The sequence below is a fragment of the Solea solea genome, chromosome 17 (genome assembly GCF_958295425.1).
Source record: "Solea solea chromosome 17, fSolSol10.1, whole genome shotgun sequence".
Lineage (NCBI taxonomy): Eukaryota > Metazoa > Chordata > Actinopteri > Pleuronectiformes > Soleidae > Solea > Solea solea.
Genome location: NC_081150.1, coordinates 5,313,273 through 5,335,131, shown reverse-complemented (window position 1 = coordinate 5,335,131; position 21,859 = coordinate 5,313,273). Strand labels below are relative to the sequence as shown.

The 21,859-nt window shown below is 40.2% G+C and overlaps 1 protein-coding gene across 8 annotated transcripts in view; it reads left to right on the top strand.

Annotated features, from left to right (window-relative positions):
* Positions 1 to 2,710, top strand: part of LOC131443170 (neurexin-3b) — a 267,752-nt gene extending 265,042 nt beyond the window's left edge. For 6 of the 8 annotated variants that reach the window (XM_058612579.1, XM_058612578.1, XM_058612574.1 and 3 more), the window contains one exon: positions 132 to 2,710. In XM_058612579.1, coding sequence (XP_058468562.1) covers positions 132 to 1,117 — 986 coding nt within the window. In that variant the 3' untranslated portion in view covers positions 1,118 to 2,710. The remainder of the gene's footprint in view (positions 1 to 131) is intronic. The other 2 variants (XR_009233577.1, XM_058612577.1) reach the window with 2 other exon arrangements.
* The last annotated feature ends 19,149 nt before the right edge of the window (positions 2,711 to 21,859 follow it).

Genomic DNA, 21,859 nt, shown 5'->3' with positions numbered 1-21,859 from the left:
TCTCCCTACGTTGAGCTTTGCTTTTTTACGTTCTTTGGTTAGCAGTTTCTTTTGGTGTTGGCTTCTTGCTCTGACCGACCACTAGCCCGCTGCTCGCTAACTGGTGTTTGTTTCTCTCTTTCGCTTTCCAGGAGGGGAACTAGTCATCCCCGTGCTAGTCGAGGACCCCATAGACATCCCTTCTGTATCCACCCGTTCTCCTTTCATCCCCCTCCCCCCAACCCTTCGCCCTGTCCTCACCATTATTGAGACCACCAAAGAATCCTTGGCCATGGCCACTGAGGCGGGGGTACCTTGCTTGTCGGACCGAGGCAGCGATGATTGTGATGATGGTGATGGTGGTGATGATGGTGATGATGATGATGATGATGGAATGGTGATTTCGGGGTTTGGCTCTGGCGAAGCTTTCGACTCTAGCCTGCCCCCGACTGACGATGAAGATTTTTACACCACCTTCTCCCTGGTAACAGATAAGATCTTGACCACATCGAGCTACGAAGGTGGCTACAAAGCCATCGCACCCAAGTGGGAGGCCAAGGACTTGAGGCCTAGCAAAGCCTCTGAGGCAGGTAGGACTACATCCACCTCGCCTCTACCCGACCTCCAGGGCACACCAGCGGCGGCGGTCCCCTCGGACACACCACCCAAACTGCCGGCTGGGAAAATGAACAACCGCGAGGTAAAACCCCTGCAGCCGGACATAGTCCTGCTGCCCCTGCCAACATCCTTCGATGGGGACGGCACCAAACCACGGGGCCCCTTCATCACCTCGCCCATGCTGCGCACAGTGCCCGCAGCGTTGCCCACAGTGCCTGGCGTGGTGCGGCGGGTGCCCCCGGGGGCCTCAGAGGTGATCCGAGAATCCAGCAGTACCACGGGTATGGTGGTGGGCATCGTCTCAGCCGCTGCTCTCTGCATCCTCATCCTCCTCTATGCCATGTACAAGTACAGGAACAGGGACGAGGGTTCCTACCAGGTGGACGAGACTCGCAACTACATCAGCAACTCGGCGCAAACGAATGGCGCTGTGGTGAAGGATAAAACACCCAGCGGCAGCGGCAAAGGCAGCGCCAGTAGCAAGAGACCGAAAGACAAGGACAAGGAATATTACGTATAGAAATCAAGTCATTTCCCAACACATAAAAAAATGAACTCTTTGGAACAAAATTATGAACATTTTGACAGTACCATATTGGCAACTGTGATTAAAAAAGGATAACAATCTCCTGAGAACTCAATACTTGCTGAGAAACACTTAGAAAAATACTTTGGCTTATAGAAGCACACTTACTATTGTAAGCGCTATGGAAAGACAATGCAGTACAACATCACCTGGGATTCAACATGGACCTTTTCAAGGAGTCCCTGCTGGAGACAGTTGGCAGTGTGAATATTATCACTCTCAACATCCACACGACGCCCGAGTGACTGTCGAGAGGTGTGTGTGATCCTTGGAGTTCTGACAACCTTGTCCATTGTAACCCTGTAAAATACGATCACTGTCATTTTCAGCCATTCTGAGCATGCATGTGAGGTGTATGTGACGTGGTGCTGGCATCTGTGTAAGTGAGGGACCTCGAGAAGCGATGATTGTCGGGAAAGTTGGAAGTCAAAAACAGGATTTCACATTGCGGTTTCATTCAATGTAGCTGTCACGGATGAGGTATGAGGTAAAGTATGTGTACTCAAAGCTGTATTTTTTAGTTTTTAGGGGTTTTTTTTAATTTATTTTCTTATTTATTAAGTAATTTATTTAGTTATTTAATTTAGTTTTGTTTGTTTTTTTGGAGGATGATGTCCAGCCTTGGTTGAGTGGGCAGTGCTCAGTGTCCGCTGAGCCGGATGTGATACAGTAATGTAACTCAATATTTTTCTCTCCCCCCCTAACGTCTCAGTTTAGGATTGGACTGATATGCATGGCATCCAAATTCTAGATGGTGTTCAAGCGTGCAAAAGTGGAACCACCAGGAAAATTGCACAACACATTGGTACTTTTCTGAATTTCAAATCTCTGATAGCATTTTTCCTTTCCTTTCATTTCCTTTACATGCAAATAATGCATTAACATAAATTGTCTGGCAGAGATTTAATTACTCACAGTCTTGCAGAAGAAAAAAAAACCATCCAGGCTAAAGACTCACTCCAACGTGAACAAGTGTGATTCTATCTGTTGTCACAGACGACTGTGTCAAAAACAGCAAATGTGTTTACATATTTTTGTTACATCATAGCCGTTGTGCTTTTGCTGGTCAATATTGTACAGGAAATTCAAGATTCTGTTTTTCTCTTGTTTTGTTTTTAACTCTTTTACTTGTACAGACAGACCACTGGATCAGATCTTTCCTGCTGTAGCAACAAGACAAAAAACATCATTATTCTTTTGCCAGCGACACCCGGAGATAAAAAAAAAAAAAAAAAAGAAGAAGAAGAAAAAACTATGATGTGCACACTGGAACATTTGTTTAGGCAGGAGCAAATGTTGTTAGATTAGAAGTCTAGTCTCTCTGGATGGTGTATCTCTTCAGTCGCATGAATATTTGACCATCGGAAGCTGTCAAGTCAAATAGAAAACACCTCCCTCAGATATTGTACTAGGGACTCCTCCTTATTCTGAAATTACTTTCATCATGTTGTTTATTTTTTTATTGGAAATTATAAAAAAAATCTGAACAAGAAAATAAAGACAGATTATGTTGGATTTGGAGATCTATTGCTAGCACCTTACTGACTCAACAGGTGTTTTATGTTTGTTTGTTTGTTTGTTTGTATTCTTCCTTTTCAGAACTGTGTCAGTGTTACTGTCTGCTCAACTTGTCTTTTTGATTTTCTTTTTTTTTCTCTGTTATCATGTATCTTAATTTTACATCAGGCAATTTGTGGTTGTTGTTTTAGTTTTTTTTTTATTTCATTATTTATTGCTGAAGTTATTTGTTTTCATTCATCATGCAAAATCAGTCGGTGTTCGTTTTGATTTTTTTTTTGTGTTGGTACTTGGATTTTTCAACCAGTTAATTATTATTGTCTTCTGCTCCTTTGGCTCCAAACAATTCCTCGAAATAAAAAAATGTTGTTCCCAACCTTTTTGGATGTTAAACTGCGGATGGCTGTCACTCACTCACTCACTCACTCACTCACTCACTCATCTATTGTTGTGGTGTGAAAGCAGGAGAGGCATCTGCAAGGAGATGGAGATAGATACCATCCTCACAGAGGACTACTCACCGAAACCACAATTTTTCATCCATTTACGATCACTTGACTGATTTCCTTTTATTCCAAATAGTGGTATCATTTCTATTCAAATGAAGGAGCTCAACTCTCTCATTTAACTATAGATGATTATGTAAATTCAGTGATGCAACTAGAGAAAAAAAAGGAGTGGTTATTGGGGGGGAACCAGAGTCTTCACCTGCAGCAGTGGAGAGGCTTTGGTTTGTGAGAATACACAGTTAAATGAGATTCCTCACAACCATATGGGCTACTCAACGGCAGCAGCACCTGCTTTCCAAGCTCATTTTTACTCCGTCCATATTTCGTGCAAATGGGCCTTCACAGAGCTGGTCATTACCTTGCAATAGCCAATTGATGTAGGATATCAGAGCAGCATGTGTGAGTATATCCAGCTTGCACAATGACTACATATTAACTCATTCATCCTGCCACAGGCAGTGGGTACACGGAGGCCAGCAGGGATTCGTTCCACTCGGGGACTGTTTTTTACATTCGGAGGCGGACCCAGGCGCATTTCGTGATTTGTGTGTGTGTGCGTGTGTTTTTTTCCCTCAACAAAAATGTGCGGAACGTTTGCTCTGCATAAGTCAACAAAATAACAAGCTAATGTGTAAGAAAACAACATTCCTTTTGAGCAATGGAGTTTTCGAGTAAATGCACCCGGTCCACATTTCATTCCACTGCTGTAGTGCAGAGAACACGAAAACACGAACACGTTATAAGTGTAAGTGTAGATAATCAATACGTTTGACTATTATCTGTCTCATTATTTAATGTTATTTCCATAACATTGAAAGCACACTTTTTGCTTCATCTACAGCAGATTAACAACTACCTGGTGAGTATATAGTTCATGTGGTCACACTGCTTTTTAAGGGAGAATCATGTAGTGTGCTATCAGCAGCAGCAAGCCCAAAACAAGCTGCTACAGGGCTCCGGACGCTGCGTGACTCAATTTGTTCACAGCACCATGGTGACAGGACAAGCGTCTGTAAAAATGAATGGCGCCAGTGCCAGTCTCAAATGTGCGCTTTAAATCCACAGAGATCAAGCATTGTATTACAGAACCTGACAGACTAAATATAACTGACCCTTACTTTGCCCCTGGGTGCTTTTCACGAGAATGGAAACAGCCGCATGCACATGCAGTATCCCGACATCTTCCCGATAAACTTTCCCCTCATCCTTCTCCACAGAACACCTCAACATCACTATGATTTTACACCATGTGTAAAATAAACAAAATACTGTAACTAGTAAGCACTGGATTCTGTAAATGCAGATAACTGCATCCTGCCATAGTTAAATGTTCCTTTAGCTTTTCTTGTTGGTTTACATTCAGTTTGAGAAAATTCACTTTGTTAAAAGTCCATTCAGCGTAATATACATTACACTGAAATGATATTAACCACACCAAGTCTGGTTCTGGTTTTAATTTAAACGGTGTGTTTTCAGGCAGAAGTGAGGAAAAGAAGAGAGGTCAGTGCTTTGCCAAACCACTCCCCCCCCGCAACAAATTAAAATGCTAATTAAAAAAATAAATAAATAACTGACACAAAATAAAATAGACCCAATATAAAAAATGACAGTCTGCCAATACAATGCAATTAAACGGACAAATTAACTCGAATTTATTTCATTAAGTTGCGGTGCACTGAGCTCTCTCAGTCACTCACTTTAAGGCACTGATTTTATTATGAAGCTGTTTCCCATCTCTGATGACTTTCTTCTCCAAATGACTGCTTTTTTTTCCAATGTCTTGACATTTATATTGTCTTTTGTCAACTGAGCCTCAAGCCACCACACTCATGGTGGACCATGGGTCTCGACTGTCAGAGCTGATTTGCCATCAGGAGCATCTGTCAGCGACACTTAGCTTCATTCACGTCACTGTGATATGAATATGAATTGCTGTGTCGCTGTGAGCTCATACACTTAGAAACCTGGTGAGACGATAAGGGATTTAGTACTTTCTGTGCATTTTTATGACATCCTACTAAAAAAAAAGTAAAGTAAATGGCCTTTTTTGTTTCTTTTTTGTTAACAGAGCAGAGGGCAGACGTTAAAATGAAAGGCATATTCTATGAGGCATTTAAAAAGAGAATAACTTCAAGAGAACAGAGAAACAAAAACAAGCACTGGAAGGTAATTGCAGCATAAATCAACACGGCAAGAGAGAGAGAGAATTATGAAGCATTACAATTTGGCCAAATATTTATCCAAATAGCGAATGAATATACAGTATATGTTTGCAATTAACATTATAATAATTTTTTTTTTTAAATCCAGGTCCCCAAATAAGGAGCTGTGTTAATGCTGAAAAAGCTTCCTGACACAAACCGTGAAACAGTGAGGTACCGCTGCTTTCACAGCCATTAGTCACTTTCAAATTTATACCAGCAGGGAGCCGGCGGAGCAAACGTATTCATTTGATATTCGCAACCCATTTGCTTACACAGTTGTTGGCTGACAAAGTTTATTGATTAGATTTTATGTGTAGCAACTACTTTTCCTTTTAGTCAAATTAGTAGAACTAGATTACATCAATCCCGCTGATGTCGGCTGGATAATTCATATCTTAATTGACAGAAAAACAATTTACATTTGCTAATGGCTTTTCCAAATGGATTTCGGTGTGCGTTTGACTGCATTAGCTCTGCCTTCGCCCTATATGTGCTGCCTGGAACACCAGCGAGCGAGCGAGCAGCGCGGCTCCCCATTATGCATTTAAAGGCTGACAGTTGACCTGTCATGAAATTTTACGTCACCTAATGAACTGGTTAATTCCACTTAAACGCTTTACGGTGTGTGTGTGTGTGTGTGTGTGTGTGTGTGTGTGTGTTTCTCTCTCTCTCTCCCTTTTTCAAATAAAGAATGGCTTTACAAGAGCAATGCAATTTATCAGCGCTGTCACTGATTACAGATGAAATCTGTTGTTGTTGCTGCACTGAGGCGGAGTGCTGTAAAACACTTTGAGCACAAGGAATGTGTGCAGCTGTTGCAGTTTATGGCTCCACTGCATAGATTGTAGATGTGCAGCTTTTTTTTTCCCTGATAAAGATTCAGGCGAGATTCCATCCATCCTCCACAGACTCAAGCAAAGCAGCTGTGAAGGGCGACGATGATCAGTTCTGACAGGTGAAATATGAGCCCACTGACCTTACCTACTGTACGATGAAGGATACACACACCTGTAAACTCCATAAAAAATTTGTATATTTGTGGGAGTGTGTATATATATGTGTTGGCTAAAGTCCAGTATGTTAGAATTGGTGACATCTAATGGCAAAACTGCAGATTGCAATGACCTGAAGACCTCCGCTCTCCTCCCAGGAAGGGAACTACACATGCATGCATACTGGAAAAGATTTAAAAACTTTCCTACTCTTTCTACCGTTTCCTCCTTGGTTTTTGTGTCATGTGATTTCCAGACCACTTCAAAGCTTGATCGTATCGTCCCTTTAGAGATTTTTCAAATCTAAGTTAGAAGGTACCCGGTCAGAACAAGGGCCTTTCCGCATGGAGTTTGCATGTTCTCTCCGTGTGTGCGTGGGCTTTCTCCGGGTTCTCCGGCTTCCTCCCACAGTCCAAAAACATGCAGATTTGGGGATGAGGTAAATTGGACACTCTAAATTGACCATAGGCGTGAGTGTGAGAGTGGATGGTTGTTTGACTCCGCCTATGTCAGCTGAGATTGGCACAGCTCCCCCCGTGACCCTCATGTGGAGGATAAAGCGGTAGAAGACGGAGTGATGGATGAAAGTTAAAGGGTGTTGTGATGGAAAATTGCAGCTGTTCTAATTGAATTGGTTCTGTTGTATGTACGTATGTATCAACTGTTGTTTTATGTTCTGTATTGTACTGTATATGACTTGTGTATCATCTAACTTAACTGATAGCAAACAAAGAGAAATCAAGCCCATGGGACTTCATGCTTAAGTAACAGTTAAAATTAAAAAAACAAATCGGATGTATTTGGGTGGAGCTGATCTCTCTTCCAACACGTTCAGGCTACTATAGGCACAAAATGGCAGCCTCTGTAAAGCAAGGCCCTTGGCAAAGCCATAGTTTCGAGCTACAATAAAAAACAAACAATTAGTATTTTAAAGTTACTTTACACATAACAACATACTTATATATGTAGTATATTTATGCATTTATTTATGTATGCCAATAAAACACTCTAGATGTTACACACTGCACCTTTAAGCCACATTAATGTTCAAAGAAAATGGAACGGGCTTAGTGGCTTTTCATGTGTGGGTTAAGCATTTATGGCCAGTCTCAGTGGGTTGCACACAGTGACACATTAATAGCGGAACAGTCAGGTGGAGTGTATGCATGTGCACTTAGTTCACTTTGTGTCTCTCCGCCAGTAGCACACACTCTTATTCTTCTTCCGCTCCATCACTCTGCAGCCAAAGCTTTCAGTTAGCTCCTCAGCCCTAATTAACTGCCAAAATATGAATGTGCTAATCTGGACTCTAAATCTTCGGTTCCACTGACAAAAGCTTTTACAGGCTTGTCATGGCCGCATGATAAACAGCAGGGCTGCTCACCGTCTAGTGGACACAGTGCCATCTAGGGACCAGGTCTGGCACCTTACTTACAAGCATTTGTTATGTACAGTACTGTGCCAAAGTCTTGGGCAACAGTGTAATGACCATATATGAATATTTCTATATATTTTTTTATATTCAAACTGAAAACACAGATTTAAAAATGTTAAATGAGTGTGACGGAAGTGAAGGCCTAATTAATACAGTAACACTAATATTTTTCCTCTTATTTCCTATTAAAAATGGCTGCTGTGGAAAAAGTCCTATTACCCCAGTTTATTCAAGACATGCTTGAGCATTACAGACAAATATTGTTTGAGTTTAACTCATTGGAAGCTTGTTAATATATAAGAGCACCTGACACCTGATCATTCCGTTCAAAATAGCCAACGATCACAGACTTTGACCGACATAAATTCATAATTTTGCCTTCCGGATCAAGATATTCAAGATGTGGTTCTTCAAGCTGTTTTTAAAGAGATGTCTGCCATTCTTTCTGGAAAGCGCCTGACTGGGAATAGAGTCTTGTTTTTTCAGCATGACAACGATCCCGAGCACACTGTTAATAAATAAAATACTGTCAGTCAAGGAACAGCCTCCGCAGAGTCCATGACCTGAATATTATTGAGTGGGATTACATGACCATAGATAGAGCCGTAATCTTAATCTAAAACGGACGCCTGGGAAAGGAACCTGGTGACAAAAGGTTATTTTAAATAAAAAGTCAAGATAGTTTCCCCCAAAAAGAGTTTAAGATTATGTGGCACTTTCCCAAAGGTCATTTTCATTTTTATGTGCGCTTTTCCTGTATTTTCGGGGTTGCATCTTAATAAAGAGAAAATAAATATGGATAAAGCTAGTGGTGGCCTAAGACTTTTTCTGCTCAACTAGAAGATTTTAATGGTGTTTAGCACAAAACATTTATGGAAATAGACTTGGCGCCACTATCCCTGCTCTGTAGACACTAAACTAGACAGTGCAGCCTGCAGAAGGTGGAGGTGATGGTTAAGCTTTGCCACCAGCAGCAATGTGAGGCAGCATTAATGTAGCAAGAAATGAGTGAGGGAGGAGTCTCATTTCCATGGACCGCCTCAGTGAGAGACAGTGGCCGTGACTGATTGATTGCACTCTGATTACAGCTGGGGCAAAAATGACTACTGTGCCCTGCATGCACTAACACAAGGCTTCATTTAGAGCGAAGAGGTTCATCACTGAGGTGGTGGGGCAAAAATAGTTTGTTCACCCCCAGATGAGACTGGCCTTCAAAATACAGGAGTGAGCCGGAGCTGCACGCCAAAACACAGCTTCACTGTTGCTCTGCAGTCAAGAACAACAACAACAAGGCTGTGAGGATCAAGACAGAGTGTGTGATGCCTGTGGAGGGTGCAGGAGTACCTGGGTGCACATTTATACTCCATGTGTCTGTGTCAGTGAGTGATGTTCAAAACTCTGTGTGCACGTGTGTGTGTGTGCTCTATCCATTTACTGGGTGAGACAGGCCTCCTATCCAAGCTTGACAGTGTGACTGGATCCAGTGAGAATCCCAATGAAGCAATGAGCATCCCAGCAGCAGCTCCAATCCCCCAGGCCCCCCCCCCAGACAGCCCGGCGTCCACAGCCCTGCCAGTTTGCACCAGATGGAGAGTGAAGTGAGATGGGAGCTGGGGAAGCAAGTGAACTTCAAACCATTTCCACTGCTGTGAAGGTGACTGCAGCGAAACCAGCTGTAAATATGGTCTGATCATAAGTGACGGTAGCAGATAATTGCCGACACTGGGTGAAGGGGGGGGGGGTCCGACCGATGTGCTGCTTGGATTTATACAATTACATCTCAGAGTTTAAACGGACACATAAGGCAGTGATAATTGACAAAGCGCAAAATAAAAGATACTTTATCTACTTTTTGACCCTTTTTAAAAACCTGCAAAAAAAGATTAGTGTTGCTTATAAAGGTGAATTTCCTCCTGATAACACAAAATACATTCAATACTGAATTCCACATGCGGCCTACCTCCTGCCTCCTGTCAGCCAGTCATAGCAAATAACAATCTGTCTGAGTTGCCAGATTCTATAAAACTTTGAGAGCATCACCCTGGTTGACATGGCTGGCTCTTAGCCTGGTTCTGGCAGAGTGTATATTAGAAATACACAAACACACTTCCAGGCTTGAATCACTTTGTGTTTGACATTATTGTGCAGGATTTTTACCCTGATTTAATAGCTTTGGAGTCATTGTGATGGTTAAATAGCTCGCTGAGGGTAGACTGGGGGCTGTATCCTTGCAAAGACCTGTTTGTTCATTGTCATAAAGACGCGGCAGTGGCAAGATGCCGATGAGGACATGGGTATTCCATTGAGTGAATATAAAATAAAGCAGTGCTTTCTTATTGTATATTAATTAACAGCTTTTTCCTATGAAAACACTATCCCAGACAGTTTTGTTTTAAAGCTGCAGTGCATCATTGTTTGATTTTGATGAAGAGAAACGATGTAACATGATTTCTATGCCGCGTCCTTCACTGAAAACAGGCGTTTGTGTTCATGCTCCAGCAGCACAGGGGCAGACGGGTGCATTTATCCCCTCAAACTGTTGAAATGCCAGGTTTTTTTGAGCGGTACAATTCACTTCTGAAACCTTCTGTCTGCACTTGTTTGTGTTTTCAGTCGTACTCCAACCTGTTTGCAGCCATTTTGCGTCCCTAGCACAACGCTGCCATTTCCTCCGTCTGTCTTGACAGCCGCTTCCCGCGCGCAGCGCCATAATGCCGCTTGACGACATGAGATATAAATAAGAGCTAAACACCGCTATACTGAGAAAATGCAATGAGAGGCGTGTGACGCTGATACGCCTAATCAACGCGGCGTGAACTCACTTTACAATGGTTCGAGTGTAACAGACATGTGTTGGATGTTTAAAAGTTATGCACTACAATTTTGTCATCATGATGACACATTTAAGTCAAAAAGCTGTCTGTTCTAGCTTTAATTAACAAGTAAACACTTCAGTCATGTGTAAAACCACTGCTAACATCTGTCCCATCAACGGCAAATGTGTACACAGTCGGTAAAGTCACTGTATCGTCTCAAGCTGCACTGAAAACTCTAAAAATGAAATGACACACTATACTCAGCTTAACTGCCACTCCTATGTAAATGTAGCTATTACGGATTTTATTTGTAAATGCAGGTGCAGCCAGCGCTACGTTCACGTGGCAGCTGTTCTGACAGGAAATATGGGTGTGGTTGTGTGTGTACTAGTAGTAGTCTTTGTGGAGACCAAAACCTGGTCCTAGTGGGGCAGAAACTAATTTCTGAGGAAGTTTGGGGCTAAGATTTGAATTGTGGTTAAGTTAAGGTTTGAGTTAACCTGGTTATGGTTAAAGTTGGGGTTTGTTTAGTCCGTCATGTGTTTAGTCATGTGTGCGCGTGTGTGTTTGTGTGTGTGCGGGAGGAGACCCTTTTTGACCCTGTTCTTTCAGACTCCCCCTGATCCCACGCCACAACTAAACATTTATGTCTACATCAAGTGTTAGCCTTCAAACTAATTACTCTAAACAACTCTAAATGCAGTTTGACGTCTGTTGGCTTTTTCTTTCGCGAACTACCTCGTGAAGAACTTTTAACACATCTACACGAGCCGCGGAATTGGTCCTGAAGGAATTTTAATTCTCCCACACTCAGCGAACTATGATTCCTGCAGGTTGCATTTGGTCACAGAGTTGGTTTTATTTCAGTTTATTGCGTAGACTTCATCCAAAAAAGCAGAGCAGTATGAAATAAAAGTATAATAAGCTAATTAGAAATGTACACAGGAGAATTACGAAGAGATATTTAGAGCAGACACTGCCTGCAGGTCTGAGTCAGAGCCCTTATCCTCCTCTGCAGGCTAATCATTTATTCATACAGTGTGGAGAGACCTACAGTAAGTGACAAACCAAAAGCTATGAATCTGTGACTATATTTCAGCTGCGTCACTCTGGTCAGCTCATGTCTGGGTCGTAACTGTCGCCGTCTGGTTGCCGTGAGGCTGTGTCAAGCTGCTCCGTATAATTTAGCTCAGGTCCAGAGTCAAGCAATGACACTTGAGCTTGGCATAAAGAACGTGAGGCTCCCGCTCACAGTGCCAGGAGAGGTCGCTCTGGCAGCACGACTGGCAGGCGGAATGGCTGCTCCTCCGCACCTGTCTGCCATCAAACATGGAAATTGCCCTGCTCACCCGTGACTGTTGAATATTCCATGAGAAAACAGCATTTTATTTTATTTTTAAAGTGGGGTATAAATACGTTTTTGTTTTTTTTGCGAAACACTTGCTTAAAAAAAGCATTTTTTTTTTTAAATATAGAAAAACGATGAGAAAGCGAAGCTTATACAGAGACTCAGCTGCAGTAACCCATTCACTTATTGAACGACAGCAGCTGGATACACTCTCAGCCTCCAGGCTTAAACGAAAAAGCAGAGCACGGTTGCTTGATTGAATGGGTTTGTAATGCAAGCCGAATAGGTTTGTTCTAATGGGAATCAGCCTCGGTGACGGCTGCAGAGGCTCACACCAGCACGATAACAGCAGTGAGCAGCGGTGGCAAACACCCCATCACTGTTTGATTGGCTATGAGAGGCAGAAGCAACACTAAAGAGGTTGCCGTGTTTACTAATCGAGGTTTTACCGAGGTAATAGTCAATGGGCCTTAACTTTAGGTATCGCCGTAGTTCTGAGGAAGGGTTATGTTCGCGTGATTGTTTGTTTGCTCAGGTGCTTTTATTGTGTGGTAAAAGTCGTAAGTGTATCCACTGTGACAGGATTTTAAAATGAAGCGTTGCTGCTGTAGGGCTCTTGAGCAAAACACCAAGTAGAACGGCAGATAGAAAGTACCTGGTTATATTATGTTATGTTCTTCTTTCAGCTTCTCATTTTAGGGGTCGCCACAGCGGGTCGTCTGCCTCCGTCTTGTCCTATCACGTGTCCTTTTTCTGTGACACCAACATCCTTAAAACATCCAAGAACCTTCTCTGTGGTCTTCCTCAATATAATCACCGTCCCTCCTCTGCAATGTAACCGAACCATCTCAACCTCGCCTGCTTTCCTTCTCCAAACCGTTCAACCTGAGCCGTGCCTCGAAAATGTTCATTTCTAATCCTAATCCTGGTCCTTTTAGACAATGCCACTGTCTCCAAGCCATACATCATAACAGGTCTCACTACCGTCTTTTAGACCCTTTCCCTTTCCCTTTTGCTGCTGTCCACCCCTGACACTCGTCTCCACCCACTCCACCACGCGTTTCCCTCTTCCCTCATTATCCTTCAACTTCTGTTTTAAAAAATGAAAGGGAAAAACTGTAATATCACACTGACTAATAACTATTCTTTGTGCGACATGCACACCTGGATTCAGAGAGGTTTTCTGTGACATTAATCTCTGCAGGTCCTCTTGGATTCTGACAGTTTGAATCATTCATTCCCAGACTGGGTCAGGACCCACGGATGGGTCGAGGGAGACAGATTTTTTTGGGTCACCAAATAAATTAGCAGAATGATTTTATTTTTTTTTCCTCAGCCTTTTACTTAAGATTTATTAAACAACACACATCCAAAATGAGGTTATGATTCATTTGCATATATCTCGTCGAAATGAGTGGCTTAACCTATTCCAAATAAACGTAGGTGCTACGGCACAAATTTGCTCTTGTCACAATTTGTATTGTGAACTGGGTCACCATAGTTAGTCATCTTTAAAAAGTGGGTCTTTGAATAAAAAGTTTAATAAGGAAACACTTTTGTGGGGATTGTGGTGACAGCCTTTTTCTCTGGAGTTTGACTGTCGGTTCATTTCAGGACGCAGAATCTTCGTCGATTTGTCTCTGCTCCTGCTTGTTCTTGGCTGCATGTTCAGGGTCATGGTCTTTTGAGGTCCTGAGCATCTGGACCAGGTTTTAATGAAGATAATCTCTGAGTTGTGCTCCATTCAATCTTTACTCAACCAAACCAGGCGCCACCTGATGCTGCTCCACCACTGAGATGGAAAAAGGCAGGTGATCAGTGATTAGTGTGGTTACTTCCATATATTATGCTCAGATTTTTGCCTAAAATACTTTCACTTTGGTTAATCAGAACTGTGTCACAGATCGAGAGGCTTTCGTGCCTCTGGTCACTCTTGTCCTCCTCTCCCTTTAAACACAGTGCGTGTGTGTGTTTGTGTGTGTGGCTGAGGCACAGCTGCCAGCAAGGTGACAGAATATAATACATTATATTTACTATGCGATGTTATTATAATTGTAAAAATCACATTATTAAATGTATTACATTCAACATTAAATTATATATAGCACTTAACAAGTTTATAAGACCACCACCCAGTGTAAGGTTTATGCCCTAAATAAAAAGGTTTGTTATTTGCCAAAGAAATAACAATAACATTTTTAGTCTTGAACAAGTTTTTTTTGAAAGATTTTCTAAAATATTCACGTTTTCTCGTTTTTATGGCAGTTGAGTGTTTTAATTTACAGTATAGGTGTCCATGTCATTATTTACTTCATTCTGGATTTATTTCTGTTATTTATTTTTGCATCATATGCCATATCATGATGGAAGAGGAACCAAATATTTTCTGAATGCACTCTACGATTACCAGGTAACAGCTGAACCATTTCCATGACAACTGAACAGAGAGAGCTTTGAGAGTTTGATCACCAAGGTAATTGACTTTTTGTTGAAAATCCATTTTTTTTCTTTCTTTTTTTTGGGGGGGGGGGGCAAAATGAATAACCTTCATTTTATTGCTGTGACACCTCAAAGTACATTTGCATTCATTTCCATTGTTATTGAGGGAGAGACGAGAACAAGCGGCCCATAATCAGCCTGATGCAACATTACCTGAGCAAGTGCTGCCGAGGTGGAGAGTTGAGCCGAGACACAGCAGTTAGAGGACAGTGAGGACAAAGTAGGTGATTCATTCAACCCTCATGTTAGTCCTAATGCAATATGAGAGAATGACTTTATGTGTCTGAATATCATTTGACAAATATGTGAGTCTTGATAGTCAGCTGTAAATGTGCATCTCTCTGTTAATGGCCTGACTCCTCAGCCAGATTGGGGGAAAAAACAATCTGGCACATTTTAAGTAACTTTTACTGTCATGCTGCAATTTATTCTGACGAGCTCAGACAGATGTACGTTAAGTTCCGCGTGCTTGTGCAAATGCAGATTACAAACTCCCCTTTTTTCTTTTTTTCTCTTTTAATGGAGAGGCAGTGTTTTTCTCTGCCGGAGAACAAACGGGAGCTGGTGGAAAGCTCTGATTTTATTCATTACCATCTCTCAACCTGACAAAGTGGAGTAAAGCTGGACTAATGATAGGGCAGAATGCAAATGAGGGAACTGGTCTGCTGGGAGCTGCAGTCCTGATCTATGAGTTTGCATGTGTTTTGCAAGCTAATATAGCTTAGATAAGCAGACATTTTCCTAGGGACGAAGATACAGTATAAAGAACATAAGTGCGTGTGTGTGTGTGCGCGTGCCTGCCAAATATGATTTATTTAGACAAAAGAGGATATATGAAAACTATGATGAATGAGAACAGGGAAAAGCGAAACTGCATGCCAGCTCATGATCTCCAAATTTAAGTGCGAGCACATACTTGATCCCTCATGGGAACAAGTGTTATTGCTGAAGCTCAGTCCGCTCTCATCCAAGCAAGTGAGACAAACCAAAAACGATTCCCCCCAAAAATTCTGCTTTTATATTATCCTGGGCTTGTTGTTTGTGATCTCAGCATTCATCTTTGTTTATTGCTGTAAATGAACCCCTCTCTGAAAACAGCCACCACTATGCGATGGATAATACAGTATGGTCTCTGAGTGTTGTTCAGTATTTCTCCTGGACCTCAGCTTCACAAATGTACTTAAAATGAGCACCACAGGGATTCATTGAAGACTTAAAACTGCCTTCCAGCTCATTTTTGCTCTCAGCTTGGTTGAGCTTCCTAAGAATGAAAAACCTTATACAAATATACAACTCCCCAGCAGAAATTTTAAATTTTGACTCCTTGCCATCATGGACACTCATCCATCTGACTTGACTCTGTGGCTGTCCATCTGTTCCAGTCTCTTGTCTCCAGCTGTTCCTGGGCCGTCCCCTGTTCTGTTCCAGGTCAAAGGCTGAACGATGATGCACGAAACTGGTTTCCTGAAGGTGTGTTCAATTTTTTAGCCTAACTTGACAATGAGGTCTCAGTCTGTTTTTCTTTCCTTAGTGTAGCATGATGCCTTAATGTACTATTATGACGTTTTTTAAACATTATACAAGACATTTGACTTTGTGACACTGTTCTATGACATATTTACTATACTATGCAATTGTTGACCTTTGTTTTTGATGCCTATGATGCCTTAAACTTACCATAATATGTTGTTTTTTACCCTTAGTATAGTAGGACATTTTTGACCCTTACCTGACCCTAACTGTAGTATGATGTTTTTGTACAGTACAGTAGTATTGTATTGTATAGTATGTTTTTGGCCCTTACTATATTATGACATTTTTGACCCTTAGTATAATATATTTTTGACCCTTAGTATAGTATGACTTTTTTTGACCGTTAGTATAGTATGATATTTTTTTATCCTTACTTCAGCATGATACTATACTATACTATCCTATAGTATAGTAGCAATGATTCATAGATTATTGAGGGAAAACTCTAGGTTAATGGCTTACTGGTTGTATAATAAGGCCACGCAGAATAAGGTATTAATAAGTACTTAATAATGACTAGTAAAGAGCGAATATGTTATAAATTTGCATGCTAATAAGCCACTAAATAATGGCGATTATCTGTTCTCTAATCTAAAGTGTTACCTATATTTTTGAACCTTACAATAGTACCACATTTGACGTTATGGGCAAGTTTGGGTTTGGGCAGCATACCATACTGTGACTGTTTTTGTTTGATTTGGGAAGACATACTATACTACGACTTTTTGACTGATTTTGGACGACTTACCATACTGTGACCGTTTCTGTGTGATTTTGGACGACATACTATACTATGACTTTTTGAGTGGTTTTGGACGACATACTTTACTATAACTTTGTTGTCTCATTTTGGAACACATACTATACTATGAGGTCCACACGGTGGTGTAGTGGTTAGCACTCTTGCCTTGCAGCTAGAAGACCCGGGTTCGAGCCCCCGTTGGAACAAGGGCCTTTCTGCATGGAGTTTTTTTTTTGACCAATTTGATTTTGGACGACATACTATACTATGACGTTTTTGACCGATTTTGGACGACATACTATACCATACTATACTATGACGTTTTTGACTGATTTTGGACGACATACTATACTATGACGTTTTTGACCAATTTTGGACGACATACTATACTATGACGTTTTTGACCGATTTTGGAAGACATACTATACTATGACGTTTTTGACCGATTTTGGACAACATACTATACTATGATGTTTTTGACCGATTTTGGACAACATACTATACTATGATGTTTTTAACCAATTTTACACGACATACTATACTATGACGTTTTGGACCGATTTTGGAACGACATACTATACTATGACGTTTTTGACCGATTTTGGACGACATACTATACTATGACGTTTTTGACCGATTTGATTTTGGACGACATACTATACTATGACGTTTTTGACCGATTTTGGACGACATACTATACTATGACGTTTTTGACCGATTTTGGACAACATACTATACTATGACGTTTTTGACCGATTTTGGACGACATACTATACTATGACGTTTTTGACCAATTTTACACGACATACTATACTATGACGTTTTGGACCGATTTTGGACGACATACTATACTATGACGTTTTTGACCGATTTTACACGACATACTATACTATGACGTTTTGGACCGATTTTGGACGACATACTATATTATGACGTTTTGGACCGATTTTGGACGACATACTATACTATGACGTTTTTGACTGATTTTGGACGACATACTATACTATCACGTTTTTGACCAATTTTGGACGACATACTATACTATGACGTTTTTGACCGATTTTGGAAGACATACTATACTATGACGTTTTTGACCGATTTTGGACAACATACTATACTATGATGTTTTTGACCGATTTTGGACAACATACTATACTATGATGTTTTTAACCAATTTTACACGACATACTATACTATGACGTTTTGGACCGATTTTGGAACGACATACTATACTATGACGTTTTTGACCGATTTTGGACGACATACTATACTATGACGTTTTTGACCGATTTGATTTTGGACGACATACTATACTATGACGTTTTTGACCGATTTTGGACGACATACTATACTATGACGTTTTTGACCGATTTTGGACAACATACTATACTATGACGTTTTTGACCGATTTTGGACGACATACTATACTATGACGTTTTTGACCAATTTTACACGACATACTATACTATGACGTTTTGGACCGATTTTGGACGACATACTATACTATGACATTTTGGACCGATTTTGGAAGACATACTATACTATGACATTTTGGACCGATTTTGGACGACATACTATACTATGACGTTTTTGACCAATTTTACACGACATACTATACTATGACGTTTTGGACCGATTTTGGACGACATACTATACTATGACGTTTTTGACCTATTTTGGACGACATACTATACTATGACGTTTTTGACCAATTTTACACGACATACTATACTATGACGTTTTGGACCGATTTTGGACGACATACTATACTATGACGTTTTTGACCAATTTTACACGACATACTATACTATGACGTTTTTGACCAATTTTACACGACATACTATACTATGACGTTTTCGACCGGTTTTAGACGACATACTATACTATGACGTTTTTGACCATTTTTGGACGACATACTATACTATGACGTTTTTGACCAATTTTACACGACATACTATACTATGACGTTTTTGACCGATTTTACACGACACACTATACTATGACGTTTTTGACCGATTTTGGACGACACACTATACTATGACGTTTTTGACAGATTTTGGACGACATACTATACTATGACGTTTTTGACCGATTTTACACGACATACTATACTATGACGTTTTGGACCGATTTTGGACGACATACTATACTATGACGTTTTTGACCTATTTTGGACGACATACTATACTATGACGTTTTTGACCGATTTTGGACGACATACTATACTATGACGTTTTTGACCGATTTGATTTTGGACGACATACTATACTATGACGTTTTTGACCGATTTTACACGACATACTATACTATGACGTTTTGGACCGATTTTGGACGACATACTATACTGTGACGTTTTTGACCGATTTTGGACGACATACTATACTGTGACGTTTTTGACCGATTTTGGACGACATACTATACTATGACGTTTTTGACCGATTTTGGACGACACACTATACTATGACGTTTTTGACCGATTTTGGACGACAAACTATACTATGACGTTTTTGACCGATTTTGGACGACAAACTATACTATGACGTTTTTGATCGATTTTACACGACATACTATACTATGACGTTTTGGACCGATTTTGGACGACATACTATACTATGACGTTTTTGACCGATTTTGGACGACATACTATAGGATGATGATGTGAATACACGTAGGAGAACAAGATTGGTGTAGTGGTTAGTGCTTTTGACTTTGATGTAGAAGGGCGGGGTTCAAGCCCTAGTTGGAACACAGAAACTCCGTTATCCTCAGTCTAGTTAGTTTAATTTTACACAACATACTATACTATGACGTTTTGACCGATTTTGGACGACATACTATGACGTTTTTGACCAATTTTACACGACATACTATACTATGACGTTTTTGACCGATTTTGAACGACATACTATACTATGACGTTTTTGACCGATTTTGGACGGCATAGTATACTATGACGTTTTTGACCAATTTTACACGACATACTATACTATGACGTTTTGGACCGATTTTGGAAGACATACTATACTATGACATTTTGGACCGATTTTGGACGACATACTATACTATGACGTTTTTGACCGATTTTGGACGACATACTATACTATGACGTTTTTGACCGATTTTGGACGACATACTATACTATGACTTTTTGACCGATTTTGGACGACATACTATACTATGACATTTTGGACCATTTTTGGACGACATACTATACTATGACGTTTTTGACCAAATTTACACGACATACTATACTATGACGTTTTTGACCATTTTTGGACGACATACTATACTATGACGTTTTTGACCAATTTTACACGACATACTATACTATAACGTTTTGGACCGATTTTGGACGACATACTATACTATGACGTTTTTGACCAAATTTACACGACATACTATACTATGACGTTTTTGACCATTTTTGGACGACATACTATACTATGACGTTTTTGACCAATTTTACACGACATACTATACTATAACGTTTTGGACCGATTTTGGACGACATACTATACTATGACATTTTGGACCGATTTTGGACGACATACTATACTATGACGTTTTTGACCAATTTTACACGACATACTATACTATGACGTTTTGGACCGATTTTGGACGACATACTATACTATGACATTTTGGACCGATTTTGGACGACATACTATACTATGACGTTTTTGACTGATTTTGGACGACATACTATACTATGACGTTTTTGACCGATTTTGGACGACATACTATACTATGACTTTTTGACCGATTTTGGACGACATACTATACTATGACATTTTGGACCATTTTTGGACGACATACTATACTATGACGTTTTTGACCAAATTTACACGACATACTATACTATGACGTTTTTGACCATTTTTGGACGACATACTATACTATGACGTTTTTGACCAATTTTACACGACATACTATACTATAACGTTTTGGACCGATTTTGGACGACATACTATACTATGACATTTTGGACCGATTTTGGACGACATACTATACTATGACATTTTTGACCGATTTTGGACGACATACTATACTATGACGTTTTTGACCAATTTTACACGACATACTATACTATGACGTTTTTGACCGATTTTGGACGACATACTATACTATGACGTTTTTGACCATTTTTGGACGACATACTATACTATGACGTTTTTGACCAATTTTACACAACATACTATACTATAACGTTTTGGACCGATTTTGGACGACATACTATACTATGACATTTTGGACTGATTTTGGACGACATACTATACTATGACATTTTTGACCGATTTTGGACGACATACTATACTATGACGTTTTTGACCAATTTTACACGACATACTATACTATGACGTTTTTGACCGATTTTGGACGACATACTATACTATGACGTTTTTGACCATTTTTGGACGACATACTATACTATGACATATTTGACCAATTTTACACGACATACTATACTATGACGTTTTTGACCGATTTTGGACGACATACTATACTATGACATTTTTGACCGATTTTGGACGACATACTATACTATGACTTTTTGACCGATTTTGGACGACATACTATACTATGACGTTTTTGACCAATTTTACACGACATACTATACTATGACTTTTTGACCGATTTTGGACGACATACTATACTATGACATTTTGGACCGATTTTGGACGACATACTATACTATGACGTTTTTGACCGATTTTGGACGACATACTATACTATGACATTTTGGACCATTTTTGGACGACATACTATACTATGACGTTTTTGACCAAATTTACACGACATACTATACTATGACGTTTTTGACCGATTTTGGACGACATACTATACTATGACGTTTTTGACCGATTTTGGACGACATACTATACTATGACGTTTTTGACCGATTTTACACGACATACTATACTATGACGTTTTGGACCGATTTTGGACGACATACTATACTATGACGTTTTGGACCGATTTTGAACGACATACTATACTATGACGTTTTTGACCGATTTTGGACGGCATAGTATACTATGACGTTTTTGACCAATTTTACACGACATACTATACTATGACG